Below are 23529 nucleotides of genomic sequence, written 5' to 3' on the forward strand. Positions count from 1 at the left end.
GATAGACAGTTTTCTTTGGCCAGGTCTTGCCTGTTCTGTTATCAGTGTAGTATAAAAGCATATCAGAGTTTTTATTAAAGCTGTAACCAAGGCATATTTTGACTTGGCAAGGACAGACTGTCTCTGCTCAGTACGGCTGTATCCAACTCCCTTCCAGTCAGTTACGCGTGTTCTTATCTGTGACTGTTGGCTGCGTGCACGGGGTTGTTGTTAGCAGGCCAAGGCTGAGCACTTTTTCCCTCCTGAAGAGGGAAGGTGTTGAGCTGAGGAACACACCATGGACTGCTTGATGCTGTGTCCTCTCCGGGGTGTTTCACTCCTTCCGGCAGAACTTTTGCATCTCCCCTGCTCTACCTCTGGACCTTGTTCTTTATTTCTTCCTTGACACATTTTCCTTCATAGCAAAAGGATGAAGATCACCTTTGGGTTCACCTGCAAGAGCAAAAGCCACAACAGATCGTGATGTGCCACAACAACCGGCTCATCGGATCCTATGAGAAGCTGGGCTGTCAAAGGTGAGTAGTTGGACTAGTCTCTTACCCCTTTTTGTCTGAGAAAGGGGAGAATGGAGCTTTGTAAAAAGCAGCCGTGCTTTAGATCTTTGCTTCTACATTGCATGATGTCCAGAGTTGAACAAGGAGACCTGGTGCGTCCTTAGGATCAGCTTAGTGTGTGCATCTGGGCAATGGGTATCTGTCCGGGTTTTAGGTGACTAGAGATGTCCACCTACTGTTCAATACTGCTGTGGTTGGAGGTGCTCCCATGGCATGGACAGCCTGCCTCTCCTCCAGGATGATTTCCAGGAGGGAATCTGCTATGGCAGGATAGCCTGCACTCTGATAGGAAGCGGTCGCTGAAGGATTTACTTCTAGGTGTTGTCTTGCAGTGGTATCTCAGAGCTATGGCATGCCTCGGGGGTGACCATCTATGCCACAGATAATTCTGGTCTGTTAGTTAAGCCAGCCTGTCCTCTGCTTTCTGGAAGAAAAAGCTTCCGTATTATGCCCAAAATACATTTGCTGGGAGGTTTGCCAGGTGTTTGTACCTCATATTGTTTCTACTTTATATTGCATGCAATACACAGGCCATGATCTTGCCATCAACCTTTGTATTAGGGATTTAGGGTGTTAGCGAGTCCTGCCCAAAAGACTGCTTTTTTTTTCGTTCTGAGCAGAATTGGCTAAAGCAGCTCTTTCCTTTCATTTCTGGCCCCTGGTGCAGTGAGGAGGTGTAGGTGTGATTGGTGTAATTGAATGCACCTTCCTGAATTGAGCACACAACGAAAAGGACTTTGAAGAAGGCAAAGAGTACCAATGATAGAGACCTTTGCCCAAGGCTGCTGGTTGGAGAGGGTTGCACTCTGATACAGCCTTTGTTCTGAGCACTGTGCATGTTCTTAGGTCTGTTTATTGTGAAGTAGCCCCAAATTGGCCCAATTTTTCCTTCTCTAGTGCCCCTAGAGGGCATGGAGAATTTTATCTTGAAAGCTCGGTACAAACATAAAGCCTTGGGCTGAGGAAAGGGCACAGTCTCTGTGTTCTTCCGGCTCATTCCTGCACAAGACTCCAGCCCTGAGGAGACTCATCGGAAATAAAACGGAGCCTGTGTTTGTGTACACGTCAGCGGAGCTGCCCAAACCGGGAACACGCCTATAAAGCCAAAAGAAGAAGTCTGATGCTCATGTAGAGCCTCCAGCCTAAGGGGTGCCCTCCAGGCACTAGCCACTGTTCTTCGGGGGGGTGCAGCACACCACGCTTTGGGAGAGGCTGCACTTGGGGAAAGGGACCTGTAGCCTGAACTTTTTTATGATGATACTGGTCCAGTTTTTGCAGCTGTGGGGTAAGTGATGCAGAAGGGCTGCTAAGGTGCCAACCTAAAACCTGCAGTCATAAGTCTAAGTCAAGTTCTTGGGGAAGGGGTTTGTGTTTGCCCTGGTTGTTCCTCGCCACTGCCTGTTGTGCCAGTGGGAGTTGCTCAGCTTCTTACGGAGTTCTTCCTTCCAAATAGACCATCGCTGTGCTGGGACAGAAACTCAAAAGCTGTTGGAAAGCGAAGATGGCACAGAGGAACTTGTGAAATCTGGATGCAGCTTGCATGACAGCATAGGAACCAGTTTGCCACTGCTCTGATCTTTGCAGCATTAAAGGCCTGAGGGTTTCCCTTGGCCAAGGTAGGGTGGGAATGTGCCACCAGGAGGAGCAGAGGTGTGACTGGACTGGACAAAGGGTGACTGGACTCCTCCTTCCTATAGGCAATTGAGATTTGAACCTGTGGAGTTTGGCCCGGTGGTTACTGGGAGGGATGCCACACCACAGGCAGGGTGTCCTCAGGAGAGCAGAGACATGTTGGCTGCCCCGGACCATCCCATGACCTGGGCCAAATGGGCTGGGATCGCTTTGGGGTCAGGTGGCAGCGCTTGTTCTGAACAGCCTTTCCTGGTGTTTACTCCACGCTTAAAATACCCAGACTGAGCGTTGGTTTTTGCAGAGAGAGACCAGACCAGACGTGGGTACAATGTGAAGAATATCTGAAGTGGAGGAAGCTTCCTGACCAGGTTGACCCTACCATTGTTACCAGAAAGCTCCTTTTGTCGTCTCCATCCCCTCCCCAAATACAGGTAGGAGACTTGTGAATTGAGTCCTGGATGACTTTTTTCCATGCCATCTCGCATCCTCAAAATACAAATGGTTTCTGTCAAGTGCTTGACTTCCTGCTTTCCTTCCACATACCTGTGAATACAGATCTTCATTAAAATAGGCGATGTTACAATGGGAACATGTTTCAGTGCATGCTTGCTTTGGTCACTGCCTGACCCCTTTTTTTCCTGATGCCTTTAAAGTAACAGCCTTTGATCTAGAGGAATCGGGCCATTTAATTACAGTCCTTCTGTAGGATTGGATGGGCTTTAGTTAAATGTGCTGATTGAATTACAGTCAAATGGCAAAACTGCTAATAACAAAATATAGTTTCATGTTGAGATCTGACCTGTTGGAGAAAATAAAAAGCTTTACTTTCTTACCAAGAATATCAGCTTAAATGCTAACCAGAAAAAACTGGTAGAGCTGTGACTGAGACCAACTGTTGTGATGTTACTGAAGGAAATTCCTTTTCTCTGATCAACTAATTCCAGGGTGCAACCGGTTTATACGGCCAAATTGCCGTTATCTGTTGGATTTCGGCATTCCACAAATGTAGATAAGATGGCCTTCATGCCGAACTGTTAAGGAAATCAGTTGGCTCTGGAGGCTGAGGAGTAATTTTTTATAGCCTAGAAACTAGATAATAAAGCCACTTTTCAGCAGAGGAGGAAGCTAATACAGAACTGCTTCCATTTAAAGCTCTCTGGTACATTAAAAGTCATTGATCTGGAAGAGAAAGCAGCACAGATTACAGATGGGAGACAGTCCTTGTCAAGCCAGACAAACGGACCGTGGGATTCGTGGGTACCTTCAGACTGACCTGGCTCAACTGAGCACGCAGCAAGGTGGCGGCGGACCAGAGCAAGCAAGGAAGGTGCTGTAGAGGGAGTAACTAGGATTGCCTAGGTGTACAGATGATTTCTGAGTTAGCAGCATCGTCTGAAGTCTGAGACCTAAGAATGCGTTGGACAGTTCAGTGAAAACACCTGTGCAGTACTTGTGGCTGCCAGAAAAGTAAGTTACGGTTCTCTTTTAAACCTGTGTATGCAGGATTTTTATCTTGTGCTTCAGGACATCCCTGCAAATGTATAGTAGTGCGAAGAGGGAACTCTTCATATAGACCGTTTCCACATAACTCATGACTGTGACGGTTCCTTTCCTTTGAAGGAGCTGGTGTTAGTGGTGTATGCTGCCCACATGGGTTACGACGCGTTTCTCTGGCAACTCAAAACTTGAAGCAGAGATGACTGGCAAAATGTGTGCTGTGCTGAACTCTGGTCTCATAGTCTGTGCTTCATTTCATCTGTGTTATTTGGGGATTCACGTGGCTCCTTTGCCTGTTAGCCCTTAAGCACAGTGTTTGATTCTTCAGCTGTTCTCTTGACCTTCTTTTATCTGAAATCCTAAAGGATTAGAGACATTGCATAGATGTCCGAACCATGGAGATTTTTGGTGGGAGAGGGGAGTCAAACTGTTCTGTCACACACTCGGGCATGGTTGACTGCTCTTGTTGCAGAAGCTGTTTGGCACCTGAGGAGCAGGAATACAGTGATGAGGAGAAGAGGCCCAGATACAGACGGAAATGCCAGAAAGGGTGAGTATATCCAGTTCCAGTTTGCAGCTCAGCTACCTGGAGCAAGGACTGGAGAAGGAGAGGCGTTGGGTGTCCTGCATACAGGAGATGTCTGCTGGTTTTTTTCTTGTTCTGTTCTGCGGGTTACCCCTTGGTAATGCAGCAAGGAGAAACTTGCTCTTTTTTTTTTTTTTCCCTTTTGTTGGTCTAGGGAGCTGGACACAGAGAACAGGAGGAGACTGTCATCATCATTTGTGGAGACCATGGGACAGCAAGTGAGGCAAGAGGGAGAAGACTTGCAGGAGCCAGCACAAGGAAAGCCTTGATGCGTGGTGCTGCAGGGCTTGGCAGGCTCTCAGCCCTGCCTCACTGTTACCCGTGTTTCCTCCTGCCAAGAGAGATGCCAAGACGTGAAGATGTTGCAGCATCATATAAAATGAGACTTTGATTCTTGTTTGTGTCCAGCTTGGACACGCTCAAAACTCTTAACAGTAACAGGGATCAGGGCAGGTCCGGTGCCTGCGCTCAATCCTACCTTGTCCGCCCAGTCCTAGTATGTTCCTTTCTGCCTCCCGTGGCTAGAAGAGGATGCAGAAGGCTGTGAAACCCTTTGGGTTTCAGCAGTGTGGAAGGCCTTGGTGAGACGCGGTTTGCTGGAAGGAACCCTGGCCAGAGCTAGTGGATCTGTCCTGGATAGTTTTTTCTTCCCTCCCTTTTGGAGAGAGGGATCTGCAGGACTCAAATGCTCCTTCATCTTCCTGTATCCAGACAGAGAAGGGGAGCAGGGTGGAACAGCGGGAGGAAGAGAAATCCTTGCCAGGTTGGTGTTTTCAAATCCTCCTGGTTTCTGTGTGTCAGCGTTAACACCTTCACACCCCTGTGAGCTAAATTCATCTCCATGTTTTCCAGCCCCGTGGCCAGTCCGGATGACAGCTGCCGTGACAGCCTCTCCACCGCTGGAGCATTCGCCTCTGTCGCTCTCTGAGTTGCTCTTTACAGAGGATGTTTTTACCCAGGAGAAGCCAGATACCATTTGGCTTCCAGCAAGGAGGCAGTTTTCTGGCTGAGAGAATTTATCTGGATAAGTCTCACGTTCTCTTTAACTTTTTTGATGGGAGGGAGGGGGGTGTCAGAGAAGATTTATTTATGTATATATTTTCAACTTCTCTCCTTCACCCTTCCCGAAACCCTCACTGCCCGTGTCATGGGAGAACAATGTGGGCTGCTCCCACACGGTGGCACTACTTGCCCGGCTGAGGGGCTGCCTGGTCGTGTCCCGCACTTGTCCCTTCTGCCTGGCCCCTGCGCCTGCCCACTGGTTGCCCAGGGGAAGACCTGCAATGGGGCTGTTGGGTTGTCAGCAGTCGAGCTCTTGGCACCTCTCTCTCTGTGGCCCCCTGCACATGATGCAGCTGGTTGGTGGATCAGAGATCTGTCTGGTTGACCTTCTGCTCCTCCTTGTGGGATCTTGGGGAGGGAGAAGACCACTGGGTTACAGCAGCTTTGAAAACGTGTGATGAGAACAGTCCTGCTCACCCCTAGCTAGCTCAGAGCAGTAATTCTCAAAGCTGCTTCTCTCATCATGATACCTCCTGACATATCTTGTTTTCCCTGCCTCAGCTCTTCCCCAGGCCCCTCTTGTTTCTTGTCACTGCTGCCATGCTGAACCACTTTTTCCAAACATGACCCTGGAATTGTTCAAGGCCAGGCTGGATGGGGCTTTAGGCAACCTGGTCTAGTGGGAGATGTCCCTGTCCAGGGCAGGGGGTTTGGAACTAGACAATCTTTAAAGTCCCTTCTAACCTGAACCACTGTGTGATTCTATGAGCTCTCTGCAGCACCTCCAATGAACTCCGTCAACACCTTGGCCCTCCAACCCTGTTCCTCTCTCTCAACATCCCTATAACTCCCCCACACTCTGCTTTTTCCTTTGCTCCCCCTTTATGCCCGTGTTCCTTGTCCTGTTTGCTCAGCGCTGTTTGGGAATCCATCCGACAGCCCGGGCCGTAACACAGACTTGCAGATGGACTGGCCTTTCCCTTCCTGAAGTCAGGCTTTTGATCGTGTTACAAGCGAGTCAGGTATTGAGCTCTGAGGTCAGCAGTGCTGTGAACTGGGGACACTCCAGCCTGCTCACCCTCTCTTTTTTCTTTTTTTTTTTTTTTTTTTTTCCCCCAGCAAGACCAAGTTGACCATAAAAGAAGAAATACTGGAAAAGCGTGGGGTGCCTGGTGGAATCTTCGTGCCCAGACCTGACTTGTCCCAGCCCTTCAACCTCTCCCCTTCAGAAGAGCTTTGCAGTATCTTACTGAGAAAGGGGAAAACTTCTGCACGTGAAACAGGAGAACCTGAACGCAGGTGGCAGCTTGCAAATCTTGCGTAGGTTGCCCAGGGAGGTTTTGGATGACGCATCCCTGGAAGTGTTCACGGCCAGGCTGGACGGGGCTTTGAGCAACCTGGTCTAGTGGGAGGTGTCCCTGCCCATGGCAGGGGGTTTGGAACTAGATGATCTTTAAGGTCCTTTCCAACCCGAACCATTCTGTGATTCTATGATCTGTCTGCTCAAAGAGCAGCCGGGCACTCTGAGCAGCACCAGCCCCGCTAACAGTGTGTGATGCTACCTCAAGGCAGAGACTCCATCACTGCCCAGCAGCTCAGCAGGAGAACCGAGGGAGGCTGGAGTGGTCCAGGGGAAGCTGGAAAGCAAATGCCAAACTTAATAGCAGAGGGACAGGCTATAGACTTGAGTGCCTGCGTAAATTCATACAGGAGCACAAAAGACATAGACAAGGGATTCTTTGTGGTGGTTGGTGTTTTGAAGACTGCTGCAAGTGGTGATGCTCCCACTCGGCTCTTCCCGTTTGGTTGGAAGGCAAGACTTGACAGATCAAAGGGGGAGAAAGCTCCATGTCTCAGCAGTGGAGATAGAGGAGGAAGAGAATTGCAGGTCCTTAACGCACAGGAGCAGGAGGATATAATGGAGCGGGGCGATGTGAGAAGACCAGTGGAACCTGGAAGACCAGATCTTTGTGGAACTGATGACTATTTCCGCAGAGTGGGATGTGCTCCAGTGCAAGGTAGTGAATTTGTGGCCTTGCATCTGTGCTGGTTTGGAGGGTTTTGGAGAGAGCACGTCAAAGTGGGTTGAGGAGTGACTTCTCCGTAAAGATCTGCTGACTCTAACTTCTTCAGGCTTGGCAAAGCTCTCTTGATCTTGCTGATTGTGCTGATTTTGGCTGGGACAGAGTTACTTTTCTTCATATTAGCTTGTATGGTGCTATGCTTTAGTGTAGTGACTAAACTAGCCTTGCCAACACACCCGTGTTTTAGCTACCGCTGAGCAGGGCTCACGCAGAGCCGAGGCCTTTCCTGCTCCTCACACCACCCCACCAGCGATGGGCTGGGGGTGCGCAAGCAGCTGGGGGGATGCACAGCTGGGACAGCCGACCCCAACTGACCGAGGGGATATTCCAGACCATGTGCTGTCATGCCCAGCAATAAAAGCTGGGGAAGAAGAAGGAAGGAGCGGACGTTTGGAGTGATGGCGTTTGTCTTCTCTGGCAACCATTACGCATGATGGAGCTGTGCTCTCCTGGAGATGGCTGATCGCCTGCCTGCCGATGGGAAGTAATGAATGAATTCCTTATTTTGATTTGCATGCATGCGCGGCTTTTGCTTTACCTATTAAACTGTCTTATCTCAACCCATGAGTTTTCTTACGTTTACCCTCCCAATTCCCTCCCTCATCCCACCGGGGGGGTGTGAGTGTGTGGCTGTGTGGGGCTTAGTTGCGGCCCAAGGTTAAACCGTGACACCAATTGAGCTAATTCCTGCGTGTGCATCCTCCTCCCATTTCAGGTGGAGAAAATTGACATGAGAAGTGTTGCCTGAAAACAGAGTTCCTGAAATACCAACAGGAACTGGCGCTGCTCAGAGCTCAGAAGATGGAAGACTTGCCCTGCAGCAAGAAATGCACGTGTTACTGCCAAGCTGCACGGCAGAAGCAGAAAGCAAAGCTGGCGAGGCCTGCAGAGGAGAAGGCTGAACTGATGGAGAGACTCAAGGATACAGAGATGCACTTAGGGGGTGCTGAGGGAGGCACAGGTTTCCTGCAGGGCCCCAGAGAAAGAAGACGTGAAGAGGTCAGAGCTGTGGGTTGGCTGGATGGCGGTCCCCGTTATCCCTAAGGTGTGGGAGAGGGCAGGAGTGATGGTGGGCTGCTGTTTCCACAGGACACTGCTTCCCTGGTATCTATCACCCTGCTGTATGTGTAACTGGGTTGTAAGTGAGGATCCTGCTGTTGTGAGGAGGTAGAATCACCAGATGAATCCAAACAATTGATCTGGCTTCAAAGATGACCTACAGAAACATGCTTTATCCAAACTATCTCTGTCCTATACCTTTCCGCTGGATCCCTTGCACAGTCTTGGGTCTGTAATGGAGATAAGAATGGGATGGAGCAAGGCACCCCAGCGCACGTGGTACTGCTGGTAGGAAGGGGGACAAGAAGGGCGTGTGATGGGAGGTATCAGATCCAGACTCTCGCCACTGACTCTCCTCTTGGTTTTTGCCCTCTTGCCCACAGTGTTATGGAGAAACTTAAGAACCTGCCTGTGAATGCGAGCTGGCTTCTCTCGTTCATCCAGGATATTACCTTTGATTAAGGTGGATCAGGTGGATGAGATCTTGCAGACCATACTGGAGGAGGCAAACCTCATGGTGGAGTAGTCCCCTCCCTCCTGCCACCGTGCCTTTTGCACCTGGTCATTAATAAAACCCTGGTTTCTTTGCTCATGCTCTAGGTCATCATTCTGGTGGGGCAGGGTGTTCTCCTTCCCCTCCTCTGGTTTTGCAGGACCGGCATGGCTCTTCTGCTCCCCATCGCTGGGGCTGGTGTTCCCCAGGCGGTGGAAACCCAGAGGCAATGCGAGCAGAGGGGACTGCAGCGCAGGCACGGCTCCCAGCACAGCCAGGCTGGGTCCCGCCTGGCCAAGGGACACCCCAGCAACCCCTTGGCCACCCTCCTTAGCACTCCGGGTGGCGTAGCGGAGAGGCAGGGAGACCCTGCTGGTGGCTGCCCAGCTCCTGGTGCAAGAAGTATCCCAGGAAAGTGCAGCCCGGGCACTCCTCAGTGGCCATGCTGGAGTCCTCGTGTGACTAACACAGCTGACCAGGCTAGAGCAGAATGGTGCTGAGGGTCAGGATTTGGCCCCTTTCCCTCTGGGAAGCAGTTTCGAGTTCATAGGTCTGATCAGCCCACGCAGCAGCAGCTAAACTAGGTCCCTGCCTGCCTTTTCCTCTTGAGCGTGTCTGTTTGTTTGTTAAATAATGTAGCAATGCAAGGTTCCTTGAACTAAATTTGTCTTCCTGTGTAGCTATGGGAACAGTTGGTGGTACGGTGACGCTGGGGCTGGCAGTCGGGTCTGCTGCAAGGCTCGGGGCCAGCGTGGCTGAGCCCAGCTTCGTTCAACAGAGGCTCTCCTGTGGGAGCTTCACCTTTAAATGTGCTTTTTAGGCTTGTTTTCATAGACTCTTCTTTGGTCACGCTGCTGGCTATCCTTTTAACCTGGGAAATGTTGGGGACGATGGGGTGTTTGGAGGAAGACGTGGGGCTTGAGAGCAGCCAGACGTGACATGGGGGAACGATCTCTCTCAGACCAAAGGGTGCTGCAGCTCCCTGTCCTGCTCCCAGCATGGTTCCTGGGGAAAAACAAAGGGCAAGTGCATATAGTTCAGTAGAGTTCAAGCCTGTACTTGTTTCCAGCTCAGAAGCTTCCTGAATCCAACATGGTTTCTTACAGGTATAAAATCACAGAATCACAAAATCACAGAATGGGTTGGGTTGGAAGGGACCTTTAAAGGCCATCTAGTGCAACCCCCCTGCAGGGAGCAGGGACATCTTCAACTAGACCAGGTTGCTCAGAGCCTCATCCAGCCTGGCCTTGAATGTCTCCAGGGATGGGGCCTCCACCCCCTCTCTGGGCAACCTGGGCCAGTGTCTCACCACCCTCCTTGTAAAGAACTTCTTCCTGATGTCTGATCTAAACCTGCCCTGCTCTAGTTTAAAGCCATTGCCCCTCATCCTGTCGCTACATGCCCTTGCAAACAGCCCCTCCCCAGCTTTCATGTAGGCCCCCCGTACAGGGAGACTGGCTTAAAGGAGCTGAGGAGAAGCCCCCCCTTGCAGTCGTGCACTTGCTGTCCTTCCTGAGGCGCGTTCTCTTGCCGGGATGGTGGGTATGGAGGAGGGAGTGCTGGGTGGCCAGCACAGCGTTGATCCTTTGACTCAAACACTTCATTTGTCCTGGAATGGCACGAGACCACGTGACAGAAACCAGTGGCTTAGGTGCTATCACCAAACATGTGTAGCGTGTGTGGCCTGAAAGTCCGAGTTGAGCAACAGAGTTATGTGGACGGTTTACCCCATCCTGCAGGGTACAGACTTTGCCACGTCCTTTCCCCCATGGCTGGACTTACACACGTTACCACGGAAGTTACTTTCCCTGGTGGTAGTGGAGATAGAGAGGACGTGTCTACACAACTGTGCTTTTTCTGCAGTCTGTAGGTGCTGTCTCTGCGTCTTCTGATTTCCTGTCCGGTCGAATCCTGGTGTGTTTTCAGCTCCTGTTTCTAGATCTCCGAGTTGTTTCTGTGACCTCTCTTGATGTTTTCAGATTGTGCTGTTTACTGTGTTTCCAGGTCAGTGCTGCGGGTGGTAACACTTGAGCTTGAAGGTTAGCTCCCTTATCTCCCTCCATTCATGGTTGGAAGGTAGCGTTTCTTATCTCCATTCATGTTTGGTTTTTTTTTTTTGCTCTTGGCGTCTCGCCAGCTGGTCCTCAAACCACAGGACTGCGCCCCCATCGCGTTTAATTCTCAATAGAGCTATTGAGGAGATTGATTCTGTACCAGGAAATCCCGATGAGCTGAAGTTTCCTTTCACAACGTCCAGGACGCTTGCGTGCATTAGTTTTTCTGAAACGATTGCATGAAATACAGTTTCTTAAGTGCAAAATAGCCAGCGATCTCGGGGAGCTGTCGTGCTTCTGGTCATGTAGTTTTATCCCAAAAGCCAGTCATCCTTTGAAAGCATCTACCCAGGGCAAGGGAAGAGGCAGACCGTTATTTTCTCCTCCAAAGCTGCTTCTAAAGCAGGAAATGTCCACACCTCCTTCAGGCTTGATCTCGATGCTCTTCACAGCACATATGTGTTGTGCTAGTAATCTTAGCTGATGCTGCTCCTCTTTGCATCTTGTTTATTCCATCGCAGTATAACTAGCTCTGGGATCTGAGCTTTATCCCTAATACTACTTGACCTTACTTTTTTTAGAAGATTATTCACAGACATCCCTGATGTTTTTCACGTCACGTGCAGAGCCCTCGGGCTAGACCCCATCCTCAGCAGGGAGCCGTGGCAGAGCTCTGAGCTCCACTTGGTTAATTCCTGCCGCACGGGGAAAGGAGAAGGTGTTTGTTTGCATGTTGTATGGAAAACAGACACTCCGGACTTAGTGATAGGAGTGGGCTTTGCTGAACGAGGAGGTGGTGAGCAAAGGGCAGCTTTGATGCAAGCATCACTCGGCAGAGCTCCGTGAGCCTACGGAAGCGTTTCACAACTTGTGAACAGTGAGCAGGCTTCGTGCTCTCACCTCTCCGTGTCTCACATTACCAGCAAGGCAAAATATATCCTCCTTATAGCAATACGTGGGTCTTTTGACATTTCTTGAGCTGACTTGTTTCCCTCGGTGTAAAGAAATAACACGCAAAGTGGTTCTGTGATGGAGCGTTTCCTAAATGGATGTAACTTGGCAAACAGTGCCGCTATTAATTTTCCTTAGATAAGGTGGTATCAAAGTACCTGGTTTTGAAACTTGGCACGTCTCCTGCATCTCGCAAAGCTTGCTCAACAGTGCCCGTGCCGGAAGCTTGATGCCATAGTAGTTTGGAGGGGATTAAGTTGTGTAGTGAAGATAAATACTTATTGCAGGTGAGGAGGTCAGAAAAGCATCTCGAAGATAAGGCTGTTTAGCAGAGCTTTCGCCTCCCAGAGCTCTCCGCGTCCTCCCTGAGGTACTGATTGTACCGTGCTGTGTCCCGTGGAGTCCTGGGGCTGTAGCCAGCAGCCCTGGCAAGGCTTGGGGCAGGGGGGAAACCCAGCCTGTCCTGCCCTTGCTGTCCTGCATTGCAGGAGGTGCGAGGAGCCAGGGAAGAGCGGTGCCGCGTTTCCCCTGGGCTCACGCTGCCGTGGTCGGCGAGGGTCTCTCCATCCCACCCCTGAGCTGGGAGGTTTAATGCTGTATTTTGTGGGCAGCCTCCCTCTGTTTTGCAAATATCTCCCATGGGAAAGGGCAGCTGCGCTCAAGGACAGCTGAGGATACAAAATTATCGCTTCATACAGGACTAGGCTGCCTTTACGGTGTGCTTTGCTCCCTTTCTTTTTCCCCTTGAGGCTTTTACTCAGCCAGAAGTACTGAAGTCGGGTGGATTAGCTGCATCTACCTGTGTCCTCTGCAGTAAAACTTGACTATTTTCAGCTGCAGACTTACAAGCCAGAAATCAGCCCATGTGGCTTATGTGGGATGTTAGCCACTCTAGCACATCTGGGAGAGGGGTTGCTTCAGATTTGGGAAGGAGGCCATAACTCACAGCAAGACCCTTGTTTGAGACCAGGTCCTGGGATGTCAGCTACAGAGGTCTGTAGCCAGCTCTGCCTGGGGAGGTGGAAATTTAACGGAAGTTGTGGCTGCCCCATCCCTGGAGGGGTTCAAGGCCAGGTTGGACGGGGCTTTGAGCAACCTGGTCTGATGGGAGGTGTCCCTGCCCAGGGCAGATGGAACTAGATGGTCTTTAAGGTCCCTTCCAACTCTAGCCATTCTGTCATTCCGTGATTAGCAGGCTCCTGGCAGCTGCAGTTCTTCACGTCTCGCTCCCTAGGGCTGGGCTACGGGGGCTTTCTGCTGGGAGCCACTTTCTCCTTCCAGGGGCTTTGCAGCAAAGACGTCCTTCCCCTTGCTGAGGAATGTCCCTGATCCCAAAGTGCCTGCTCTCCTCGCCTTGAAAACAAGGAGTTAATCATTTTTTCCATCTGCTTTCTCTTACCTGCCGGCCTCCCACGGGCGCAGGCAGCCTGTGCCTCCTCAGCCTGTCGGGGATGGAGAGAGTGGGACTTGAGGCGAAACGACCCGCCAGTTGGCAATCTGGAAACACCATTAAAATAAAGGTGGGTTGGGAAGAGCAGAAGGCCAACGATGTTGCGTTAAGTCGCGGGGGAAGATCAGAGGTTAATTGCCTCCTCGCCTACCCACGCTCTGCGAGATGTGGTGCCTGGCCTCCCCTGCAGCCGGGGGAAAACCCAAAGGCAAAGGGCAGCACCCTTATTCCTGTAAAAGCGTACTGGAATAGCTCAAAGGGCACGGGGCATCATGGTCGTGGAGCCAGCGATGCCTGTGGTCTGCCCTGAGCTCTGTAATGCCTGCAGACTCCTTGGGCTTCTCTACGCCTCGGAAAATACTGAAGGCTGGAATCATTCCCACCACCCCAAAAGGAAAGGGCTTAAAAAATTGGGTAATGAAAATGCATCTGTCGGAGCAATCTTGGGAGCACCTGCCAGGTATAGCCGGTGGTGTGGGACTTTGCTCCAGTGAACTGAGAAACCTAGAGAGACACCTTTTCTAGGAAAGTGAGTTCAAGGCAATCACGCTCTTTGTGACGTGGGTTTTGTCCTGGTTTTGTCCTTTTTTAGCAGGCTGGATATCCCAGAAATAGATGGTGCGTACGTTTTGTGAAAAAAGGCACCTGCCTTGAGGAAAGTTTAGTTCTCCGGTGTGGGAAAAGCTTCGTCAAAGCACAACCTTCCTCTGAAATCCTGAACGGAGATAAGAGGCAACCCCACAGCTGGCGAAGCCTCCCTGGTTTCTCTGCTTATGGGATGACTTCTTGTTTATTCCAGACTCCTGGCACAGAGCAGAGAGCTTGGAGGGGCTCAGCTGTGTCTGGGGTCTGAACATCTTCTAGGCATGATTCTAGGTCAGCAGCTGCCGAAATGTTGGTGCCCTCAAATGTACCCTGAGCATGGAGATGACCGGCTGGTAGACTGGATTGCTTGGGATGACTCTGCCTACTTCCTAATGTGGTTGCATCTGCGTTTGTCCATGTAAAGATGTTTGGGATCCTCTGGTCTTCATCTCTTCTATGCAGTGCAGTGCAGTGCTGCTTAACCATCGATCGGCAGTGGAGATGCCGAGGGTGTGGGACAATTTCTCTTCAGTTCTCTCAGCCAGGTCTCCTTGGCTAGGGATGGAGTCTGTTTTCACTGATGTTTCTGTAAAATCCCTGGAAGAACTTATGTTTACACCACTATGAAAATGTGTCTTGCTGATAAAGCTTATTTTACTCACTGAATTGTGTGTAGATTCTACTGATAAAGCCTGTTCTCGCTGCTACGCGTTGCATGTATTCTAGGTTTGCTGAATTCGCTAACCTGAAGCTCCACTAACATAAATTAGACTCAAATTATGGAAAAATCTGATTGTGATGTTAATGTAATGCCTGGAAGATCAAACATCCATGTCCTCTTCAGAGGTAGCATGGGTTTCCGAGATAAAGACTTTTTATAACTCTCCTGATAGAGTTCTGAGCAGTTGTTCAAACGCAGACAGGAACGAGCTTTCTAGTGATCTCTGGTGCACCCAAAGGTCTCTGTCCCCTGCGGTACCATGGAGTTCATTCCGCCCTGTTTCCCTCATATCTTTCTTTAAAGACCACAAGAATCCTTTAAAGTGCCTTTAAACAGGTCTCTTCCAGGCGGCTATGGAAAGCTGTGAGTTTGTGGACAGGCTTTTCCCTCCGACTGAAGGTGTTTTCCAAAGAGGAGCTGGTTTCTTACATTCCCTCACCTCCGTTGCAATGTCTCCCATTAAAACCAGAAGATCCAGGCACCAACGGTCTCATGGCAGTGTCCTGGCTGTGGGACTCCAGACGGGGCCATCCCCAAGGCTTTGGGAGGATGGGAAGCCTTGGGAGGTGAGTGCAATTGCCAGCCGAGCATCACAGATGCCCTGAGGTGAAACCACGAGGCTAGAGCTTGGCCACCAGCGGGGATATCAGGTGGGGCTTGAGGCATGGCTGGGGCAGGGAGCGCGTCTCCCATTCCCACCAGCACAATCCATGACTAAAGCTGTTGCTTAGCCCAGCCCGGGAGTCAGGATTTGAAGTGCCTGAGAGCATCCCCTCTCCATAGTGCATCCTCTGCTGCTCCTGAAAAGATGGCTGCAACACCATGGGTAGGAAGGCTTTGTGCTCTTCCATGCCAGCCCTGGCTTGCCGAGGGGCCGGGAGGCTCCGGCACGGCGCGGGAGGCGGCTGGGAGGGTGCTGCAGCTGGGTGGAGGAATGTGGATGCCCTTTCCAAGAGCCTCAGCCATCAGGAACTTGGCCTGAATTTTCTTCCCCCTCCTGCCTCTGCTATCTGAGCACTGCCCGGGGGCTGCAGGCAGAGACGGGCTCTCCCAGCACCTGGCCCGATACTCCTCATGGATTATTTGCTGCTCTATCAGACCCTGCGTTAGGCAGGAACCAGAGGGATGCCAGAAGGCGCTGAGCTCTGCTTGCCTGGGGGGTTCCAGGGAGGCAGGAGGTGTGGGATCTGGATGGCTCTGGGACAAACCTGCACCTTTTCGCCCCCCCCCCCGGGCATCCCTCCCCAGTGCTCTGCAAGGGAAGGGGCTCTGCTCCCACGGGGCAGCAGCCAGGGAAGCAGGAGGGGGCTTTGGCCAGGGCATCCCCAGGGGCGCTCTGTGGCGGGGGGGCAGAAAGAAGGAGTTGTGACTTTCTGCGTGTTTCTCAGGACCGTCCGATGAGGTCGCAGCCCCTGGCCTAGGTGTGGCTGCAGGTTCAGGTGTGCTGAGTGTTTATCGTGCCTCTATTGCTTTTGAAGATAAGGACACGTTAGTATTTTATTGCCCCCTTTCTTCATGTGAGGCATCATCCCGAGCAAGAAGAGAGGGGAAGGGCTAATTTCCTTATGATGGAGGATTAGTCATTGCAGCCTGGCCGTCCATCGAGGGGCTGGAAGGGTCCCTGCTCCACCGCCCAGCCCTCTTCCCACCCCTCCTCTGCTTTCCCCCTGGCTGCCTGTCCCCCTCGCATCCCGCTCCCGTCCTGAGCTGGGCCCACGCTCCTCTATGGCTTTCCTGCAGGAAAACCCGGAGTGCCCTCAGCTTTTCCCGCTGAGCTGGTGAGGGGCAAGAGGAGACCCGAGGGGTTGGCTCGTCCCCATCCCTCCGCTCACGCTCCCCGTTGGCAGTGGTGGCCCCCAGGGCAGCCTGGGCTCCCGTCCTCTCTGGCCCTGGGCTGGGCCACATCCAGCCTGCCCTCGAGGACCCGGCTTATTGCTAACAGGGAAGGCGGCGATTGCACCAGGCAGAGATAACCACCGCCACCGCGTTTGTGCACTCGATGTCCTTCCCTTCCCCATCCTCCCCTCCCGCTGGTGAAGAAGAGGAAAATCCTTTTCAACCTGCCTTGCCCTGGGGCCAAGTTTCACATCTTTGGGTGCGTTCAAGTTAAAGGCCAGGAAAGCTGGACAGGAGAAACCCCCTTGCATGCAAGGGGGTCCCCCTTGGCATGGCCGGGGGCACGGGGGTGCTGGGGAAAGGCTCGCCCCCTTTTTGGTGTGGTGCTTGTCAGCTCCTCTTCTGCCGTGCTGCAGCCAAGGAATGGGGGGTCTGGCTCTGCACAGGTGAGAAAGAAACCCGAGGGGCTGTTGGGGACGTTGGGGGCCCCTTGCGGTGCCTCTGCCCTGTGCTCGTCTGTCCAAACCAGGGCTGTTCCCGTACCCGAGCTCTGAGCTCTGCCTGCCCTTGCCTGTCCCTCTCCCCTTCGCGGGGCGCGGGGGGGGAAGCCGTGCAAAAGCTGACTCTTCTAAAACCAGAAATCTTCCCTTCTGCTGCTTGAATTAATGTGTTAATAGACACTGTGTTAATAAACACGGCAATCAAACTCTGAATCGAGCGGTTTCAAATGCCCCTTTGTGTAATTAGCGGAGCCCCTGCCCGCAGACACAGGCAGCGCTGTCTGGCCCCGCAGCCCCGGGTGGGAGGCGGGGGGCGAGGACGCGGCGCCCGGGAATTCCTCCTCTTCGGAGGCGCGACCTCTCGTACCAACTATTTTCTCGCCTCCTCTCTGCGTCGGCTGCCCAGAAACAAAACATTTACGGCTGAAGGACTTAAGTGAACTCGCGGCATCTCCTGGGGGGGCTGCAGCCGGTGGGCGAAGATCCTTGAGCGCTTTCCATCCTCTGCTCCCAAGGCTCTCTTTTCCCCAGGGCAGCAATAAGTAACTCAGCCCGCCCGGGGCTGAGCCGGTGCTTTGTCCCTTGGCCATGGAAAGGGGATGACTGGCCTTTGCCTTGGAATCTTCCCTGGTCCCCTCCAGCGAGTGTCACCCTGGGGATGGGTCCCTGGGTGGCCCCTTGCTCGGCGAGGAGGGGAGAAATCATGACTCCCACCGTTATCAGGAGCGTGTTAACCCCATGGCAAACATGATTTCACTGGTGCAAGGGTAACAGTGGTGACGTCTGAGCGGGGAAAACGGTCCCCTCCTCTCTGGGACCTAATCTAAATTGCTCTAGGAGGGGCCAGCAGGTGGACCAAAGCCTCCTGCTCCCTGGGGGACAGGGAGCCAGGGCGAGGGGGTCGCTGGGTGGCCCGGAGCTGTGGCACAGCAGCGCAAGGGTTATCTCGCCTCCAGTGGTGGGATGTCAGAGGGGACATGGTGGTTAAAAGGTACTTGCTCCTCGGTGGGCTGCGGGGCTGCCTGCACCTCCTCTCCTCCTACCATGCCCTGGCACATGCCCGGCGTCCCCCGGTGCCACTATGCCACCGGCTGTCATGCTGCTGCTGTGCAGGGCTGCAACCACACTGCGTGTCCTGCCGCTGATGAGGGGTTACGTGGAGCAGTCTTGGTCCCTGCCTGCCCATCCCTTGGAGCTCACTGGTGGGTTTTTTCCTCCCAAAGCAGCCCCTGCAAGGACCCCCGGGCTCAGGACCCGCCTGCGAGACCCCTCTGCAGCTGTGTTGGGGTGCTCAGCCCCCGCCGTGGCCAGTGGCCGCGTTGGGTGCTTGGGACCGTGTTGCCTCCTGGGTGCTGGTGCTCACAGCGTCCTGGGATGGAGATGTGATGATGCTGGGGCTCTCCCCACTGCCTGGGGACCTCGGGGTGCCACATCCACCCAGGGGCAGTGAATTTCCCTGTGGATACCTCAGTCCCAGTCATACCTGCACCCTCAGAAGCGAGCAGGGCTGGGGGTGTGTGTGTGTTGCCTGCCGTTAGCCCCTGTGGAGCCACGCTTGCCCCCACTGGTGCCCTCGCAGTGGTGGCACATGGCAACCTCCCAGCGTGGTGCCCAGGGACAAACCGTGCAAAGGAGTGACACCCCCCTCCCAACAGCGCTCCCACCCCCCTGGGCTCCCAGGTGGCAAAGCCATGGGGTGGGGGGGACAGGCCAGAGCAAGGGCCGGGGGAGCCCTCAGCCCCATGGACCCACCAGGTGGGCCAGCATGGCCCCCACCACAGCCCACCCTGCCGGGGGAGCTGCCAGGGCCACTCGCTGCCGGAGGAAAGCTCAGCCACAGCCTGTCTAGAAACACAGATTTATTGCGACATTGGTTTGCAACCAGCATGCAACCGCCCCAGTGGCAAGTCCGGACCCGTGCGGATGCCCTGACCCCCCTGTGATGCCTCTGTGGCCAGTGAGTCTCTGGGGGCACAAGCCCACCTATCCCCACACGGGCAGGCTCGCTGGGGCTGCGGGGTCCTGCTGTGCCAGGGGCTACCTGTGGGCTGGCAGCACGGAGGAGGGAACAGAAGCTGGATTCGGGGTCGTTCACTGATGTAAGCCACCAGCTGGGATCTCTGAGCAGTCGCAAGGCTCTCGGGATCCCTGGGGAGAGAGTGGGATCAACCCCCCCGCCCCCCCAAGCCTGCGAGTGAGAGGGCTGAGCACGGGAGATGCCGCTGTGTCCTCTCCTCTTCCCGCGCTCCCTCGGTGCCAGCCCGGATGCTTTGGGGAGCTGGGAGAGATGCCAGCCCCATTTCCACCCGCGGCCGCTACACGTATCCTGTCAGGTTGTAGGAGTTGAGCTCGCTCTTGGTCTTCTGTGCCTGGCTAACGGAGGGCCGGGGGCTCTTGCCTGCCAGCAGCCGGGGCTGGTAGGTGCTTGTGTACGTGGCCGTTGTGTCCCGGGAAGGGCAGGAGGTGCAGAGGATGAAGCCACCGATGAGGGAGAGGAGGGAGGAGATGATGCCCAGGTAAAGTGCCTCCCCGAGCTCAAACTTTATGCTGTCGGGGAGGACGGGATTGTGGAAATCCCGCAGCACCACGTGGATGTTCCACACCAGCGGGATGAAGCAGAGCAGCCCCCCGAGGATGAAGACCACGCCGCCCGCCACCGCCACCCGGTCCTTGCCTGGCGAGCCCTGGCTGAAGACGGTGCACCTCATGCCCACGACGGTGAGGAGGCAGGCGAGGGAGGAGACGGCGCAGGAGCTCACCATCAGGGCTTGGGCTGCCTGGATGTCGGCGGGCAGGTTGAGCAGGGAGCTGTAGATGTCGCACTGGGTGATGCCCGTGCTGTAGGTAGCACACTCCATCCACAGCCCCTTGGTGAAGCTCACGGCCGTCACAATGCTGGACCCGATGTAGGAGCTGGTCTTCCAGGTGGGCAGCAGCGTGGCCGTCAGCGTGCCAATGTAGCCCAGGAAGGCCACGGCATAGCCCAGCAGCTGGAGTCCCATGGACACCATGGTGGGGGCTGGCTGTCACCTCCCTGGGGCTCGTGGCTTCTCACCCGGCTTGCCAGTGGCTCGCTCCGGCGCGCTTACCTTCCCATGGCCCTGCCGGCTGCTCTGCCGGCTGTGATGCAGCTCCACCCCTCTCCCGGAGGTGCCGGTTTTGTGTGGGCACTGGCGCGTGGGTGGGAGCCGGAGGGGAGGAGAGGTTACCTGCGAAGAGTGGAAAGCAGTCCCTCCCCGATTAACGATTGACCCAAGCCCGTGGAGGAGCGCCAAGCGCCCTTTCACCTCCGCTATCTCCCCAGCCAGACTTCAGAGGCAGAGCAGCACTGCCCGGGAAGGATGCCAAAGCCCTCCCTTGTGCCGGGGCCGCAGGCAGGGATGGAGAGTCGGCCACTGGCGGGGAAAATGCCCGCTGCCTTCCTGGGGGTCCCTTGTCTGCTGCGATGTCCTGAGCCGAGGAAGCCAAAAAGTCTACAGCTGCGCCCTGTTCTTTGGGACCTGCCAGAGGTGGTTGCAGGTGGTGGTCCTGAGGTTCTCCCAGCCGAGGAAGGGGGATTGCGCCTCCTCCCCATCTGCAGGGGGCTCACCCAAGGCATCTGCGGTCCCCCACCACCCACCCCGAGCTCCTGAGGCTCCGGCGGGACAACGGGATGCGCCCACCTTAGACTGAACCATGGTTATCAACCTTTTCGTACTGCTGGGGACAACGATGCAGAGGGATGCAGGCGACAGGGATGCTTGCGTCCCCAGGAGAGCCCGGAGGTCCATGGAGGGCAGGATTACATCGGGGCGAAGCACACTGGCAGCACCTTGGGGATGCTTCCCCGGAGCCGGGCGACCCGTCCCTCGGAGGGGTGAGCGCACTGGGGTGCAGCTTGTGCTCACTGCCGTCAGCAGGGATTTTTCTGCCGGTGCCATCTCCTGCCTGCAGCCCTGGGCGGATTTTGGCAGAGGCAGTGAAGTGGGGTGGGGTGGTTTGTTTTCCCTCTGCCTTGTTTCAAAATTCCCTCTCCCGCGGTGTCTTGTGAAACCGGACTGAGCCCACACCACACCGTGCCGACACTGCAGCCAGCAGCCTCCCGCCCAGGGAATGCTCCCAGCTGAGTGCTGCCATCACCCAGCACCTCCATTCCTCTCCCTGTCCCCCCCACCGGCACCTCCAATGCTTGGCACCAAAGTTTCCCAACTTTCTGTCTCCTCTCCTGTGCACTAACCAAGACCTCCCGCTCCGTCTCAGGGGTGTTGCTGCAAAAGAAACACCTTGGGGAGCTGGCGAAAAGGCACGGGAGGGTGACGCCAGAGCTCTGCGGTACTTACGGAGGTGGCTGGAGACGCGGTGTGGGACCGAGGGTCACCCGGGACCGGAGGTGGCTGGTCGGGGCAGGGCGAGCAGCCGGGGCCCCGGCCCAGGGGATCAGGGGCTGCGAATTGTTTAGCTACGGCTTTGCAAAATCCACCTGCAAATCTCAGCCTGGATCAGAGGCTTAGTGCAGAGCAGAATTAAACCCTTTCGGCATCGGGAAAGATTGGGGAGCTGGGATGCCTCGTTTTGCTTGTTGTCTATTAATTATCAGGGTAGGTTTGCCTCGGTGGGTCAGGTCTGTGGCTTGCTGTCACCATTCTGGCCAGCCTTGGTGGCCGGTGGGTGACCGTGTGCCACCATCCATGTGGCCGCTTCGGGCTGTGTCACCGGTGCTGGGGTCGGAGGGGCAGTGAAGCGCCAGCAGGTTGAACTCCCGGTGCCCAACAGGGTGAGCTGCGGCTTTCGGTTTGCTCCTCCTGGCCCTGCTTGTCTTCCGCGGGGTTTGTTGTTTTTTTAAGACTCCTGGCCCAAATGAGGAGCAAATGGAGACGGTAATGAGGGCTGTGCTGGCCCCGTGCCCCCTCCCGCTCACCGGCTGCCGCAGATGGAGAGGGGCAGGGAGGGCCCCTGGTGACAAATTGTGCTCAGAGCTGAGCTGGGTCCGACAGGGGTGTTTGGATGCTGATAGCAGAGCTACAGCAGGGACCATTTGCTATTTTCTTTCCTTGTCCCGAATTGAAACCCTCCCAGGAGCGGGAGGTGACCTGTCTGCCAGCAGTACCTCGCCTCCAGAGCTCGGGCAGGGATGGGATGCATGGCAGGGATGGGGCGGGAGTCAGCCTTGCACCCTTGTATTAAGAAGCTTTTCTGTACTTGCCGGTATGGTCCATACCTCAAAAAGCCAAAGGAGAGGGCAGGGAGCACGGGCAAGCAGTGCAGGAACAGGGTCTGGCAGCTCCCTGAGCAGAGGACGGGGATGCTTGAGCAGGACCATTGTCCTGCCTGCGCCTGGGATCCATCCCTGCCATCTGTTTTCTCTCCTTCTCCTCTAGAGCATCCCATCACCTGCCTCCCGGTTGCTTTGTGCTTGCCACCACTGCAGCCCATCACACTGACCCACCACATGCCAATCACCCTGTCCCCAAGGGCATGCCCATCACACCGCCCTCATCATGCCCGTTGCACTGTCCCCATCACAAGCCCACCACACTGTCCCCAGGGCATGCCGATCAGGCTGTCCCATCACACGGCCATTGCACTGTCCCCATCCCATGTCCATCAGGCTGCCCCAGCCCTCCCCATCCCTTCCCCCCCCCGCCCCCCTCCCTTATGCAAATGGCTACAAAGAGCACTTAATCATCCCTGTTAATTGTCTCTGCCCTCCCCTGTTCCCCCCTGGGGATTTTCTCACAAATGGTGTCTAACTTTTCCCTTCTGTGTTTTGTTTTTCCACCAGGGATCGCAGCCCCTCCGCCCCCAGCCTCCCCCCTACCCTCTGTTTACGCAACTGGGACAAATTTCACACCCCGGGGACCACTGTCCCCGCACCCCTCATCCCTCGCTCCCCTGCCCCGAAGAATTTGTGAGTCACTGGCCGGGGCAGGGCTATAAAGGTGTCCTCGCCAAGGGTCTGCAGCGTCAGAGGGGACACTGTTGACTGCCACCATGGAAGCTGCTGCCTGTTGCCTGCCTCCCCACGGGCTCCCAGTGCCTGTGGCCAGTGCTCGCCCAGCCCCAGGGCTGGAGCAAGGGGGAAGGTACCTGAGTGCTGGGAGGACTGGGGAGGGTGGGGAGGGAAGAGGGAGGTGGGATGGGGAAGGCTCCAGATGGATTTGGGTGAAGGCTGTGTGGCTCCTTGCTCTGATAGGGGGACCCCTGATCCTGGCAGCCGTGGGTGGGAGAGGGGGTGCAGAGCCCGGGGAGCAATGCTGGGGGCTCTCAGGGTTGCTGGGGGGGCTGGAGCAGGCAAGGAGCACTGGGGCTGAGGTGGTACGAGTGCACCCGCGTGTTCCTGGCACCCCAACCACGCACCCGAGCGGGGGCTGAGCCAGGCGGGTGAAGCTGTGGGGCTGGGGGTGCATGGCTGTGGTGGGGGGGAGCAAGGCAAGGGGGGAGCAGGCCAGGGTGGGTGGCCGTCGCGCCGAACCTGCTCTCCGCACCCAGATCCCTGCCTCTCTGGAGACCGTGGCTGCCCCGAGCAGAGGAGGTAACCGGACGGCG

At 54.9% G+C, this 23529-nt stretch overlaps 1 protein-coding gene and 2 long non-coding RNA genes across 5 annotated transcripts; 2 read left to right on the plus strand and 1 right to left on the minus strand.

Annotated features, from left to right (window-relative positions):
- The first annotated feature begins 288 nt into the window (after nt 1–288).
- On the plus strand, nt 289–4803 carry LOC134521092 (uncharacterized). Its single transcript, XR_010072619.1, has 4 exons — nt 289–515; nt 2488–2617; nt 4156–4233; nt 4424–4803. It is a non-coding gene; the product is annotated as an uncharacterized LOC134521092 (long non-coding RNA).
- Nucleotides 4804–4824: 21 nt separating this feature from the next.
- LOC134521093 (uncharacterized) lies at nt 4825–10008 on the plus strand. Of its 3 annotated transcripts, XR_010072622.1 has the most exons (5): nt 4825–5032; nt 5122–7839; nt 8071–8354; nt 8445–8702; nt 8798–10008. It is a non-coding gene; the product is annotated as an uncharacterized LOC134521093 (long non-coding RNA). The 3 variants fall into 3 exon arrangements; XR_010072620.1 differs by having other exon boundaries at nt 8071–8702; XR_010072621.1 differs by having other exon boundaries at nt 5122–7289; nt 8071–8702.
- Nucleotides 10009–18862: 8854 nt separating this feature from the next.
- CLDN2 (claudin 2) lies at nt 18863–20169 on the minus strand. The gene has a single exon (XM_063346476.1). The coding sequence runs from the start codon at nt 20013–20015 to the stop codon at nt 19320–19322; it is 696 nt and encodes a 231-aa protein (XP_063202546.1). The 5' UTR covers nt 20016–20169; the 3' UTR covers nt 18863–19319.
- Nucleotides 20170–23529: the final 3360 nt, after the last annotated feature.

The sequence above is a fragment of the Chroicocephalus ridibundus genome, chromosome 9, assembly GCF_963924245.1.
Source record: "Chroicocephalus ridibundus chromosome 9, bChrRid1.1, whole genome shotgun sequence".
Taxonomy (NCBI): domain Eukaryota; kingdom Metazoa; phylum Chordata; class Aves; order Charadriiformes; family Laridae; genus Chroicocephalus; species Chroicocephalus ridibundus.

What these genes read in the sequence shown, in the direction of transcription:
- CLDN2 (XM_063346476.1), bottom strand. Translation starts at nt 20,015, where the DNA reads ATGGTGTCCATGGGACTCCAGCTGCTGGGCTATGCCGTGGCCTTCCTG.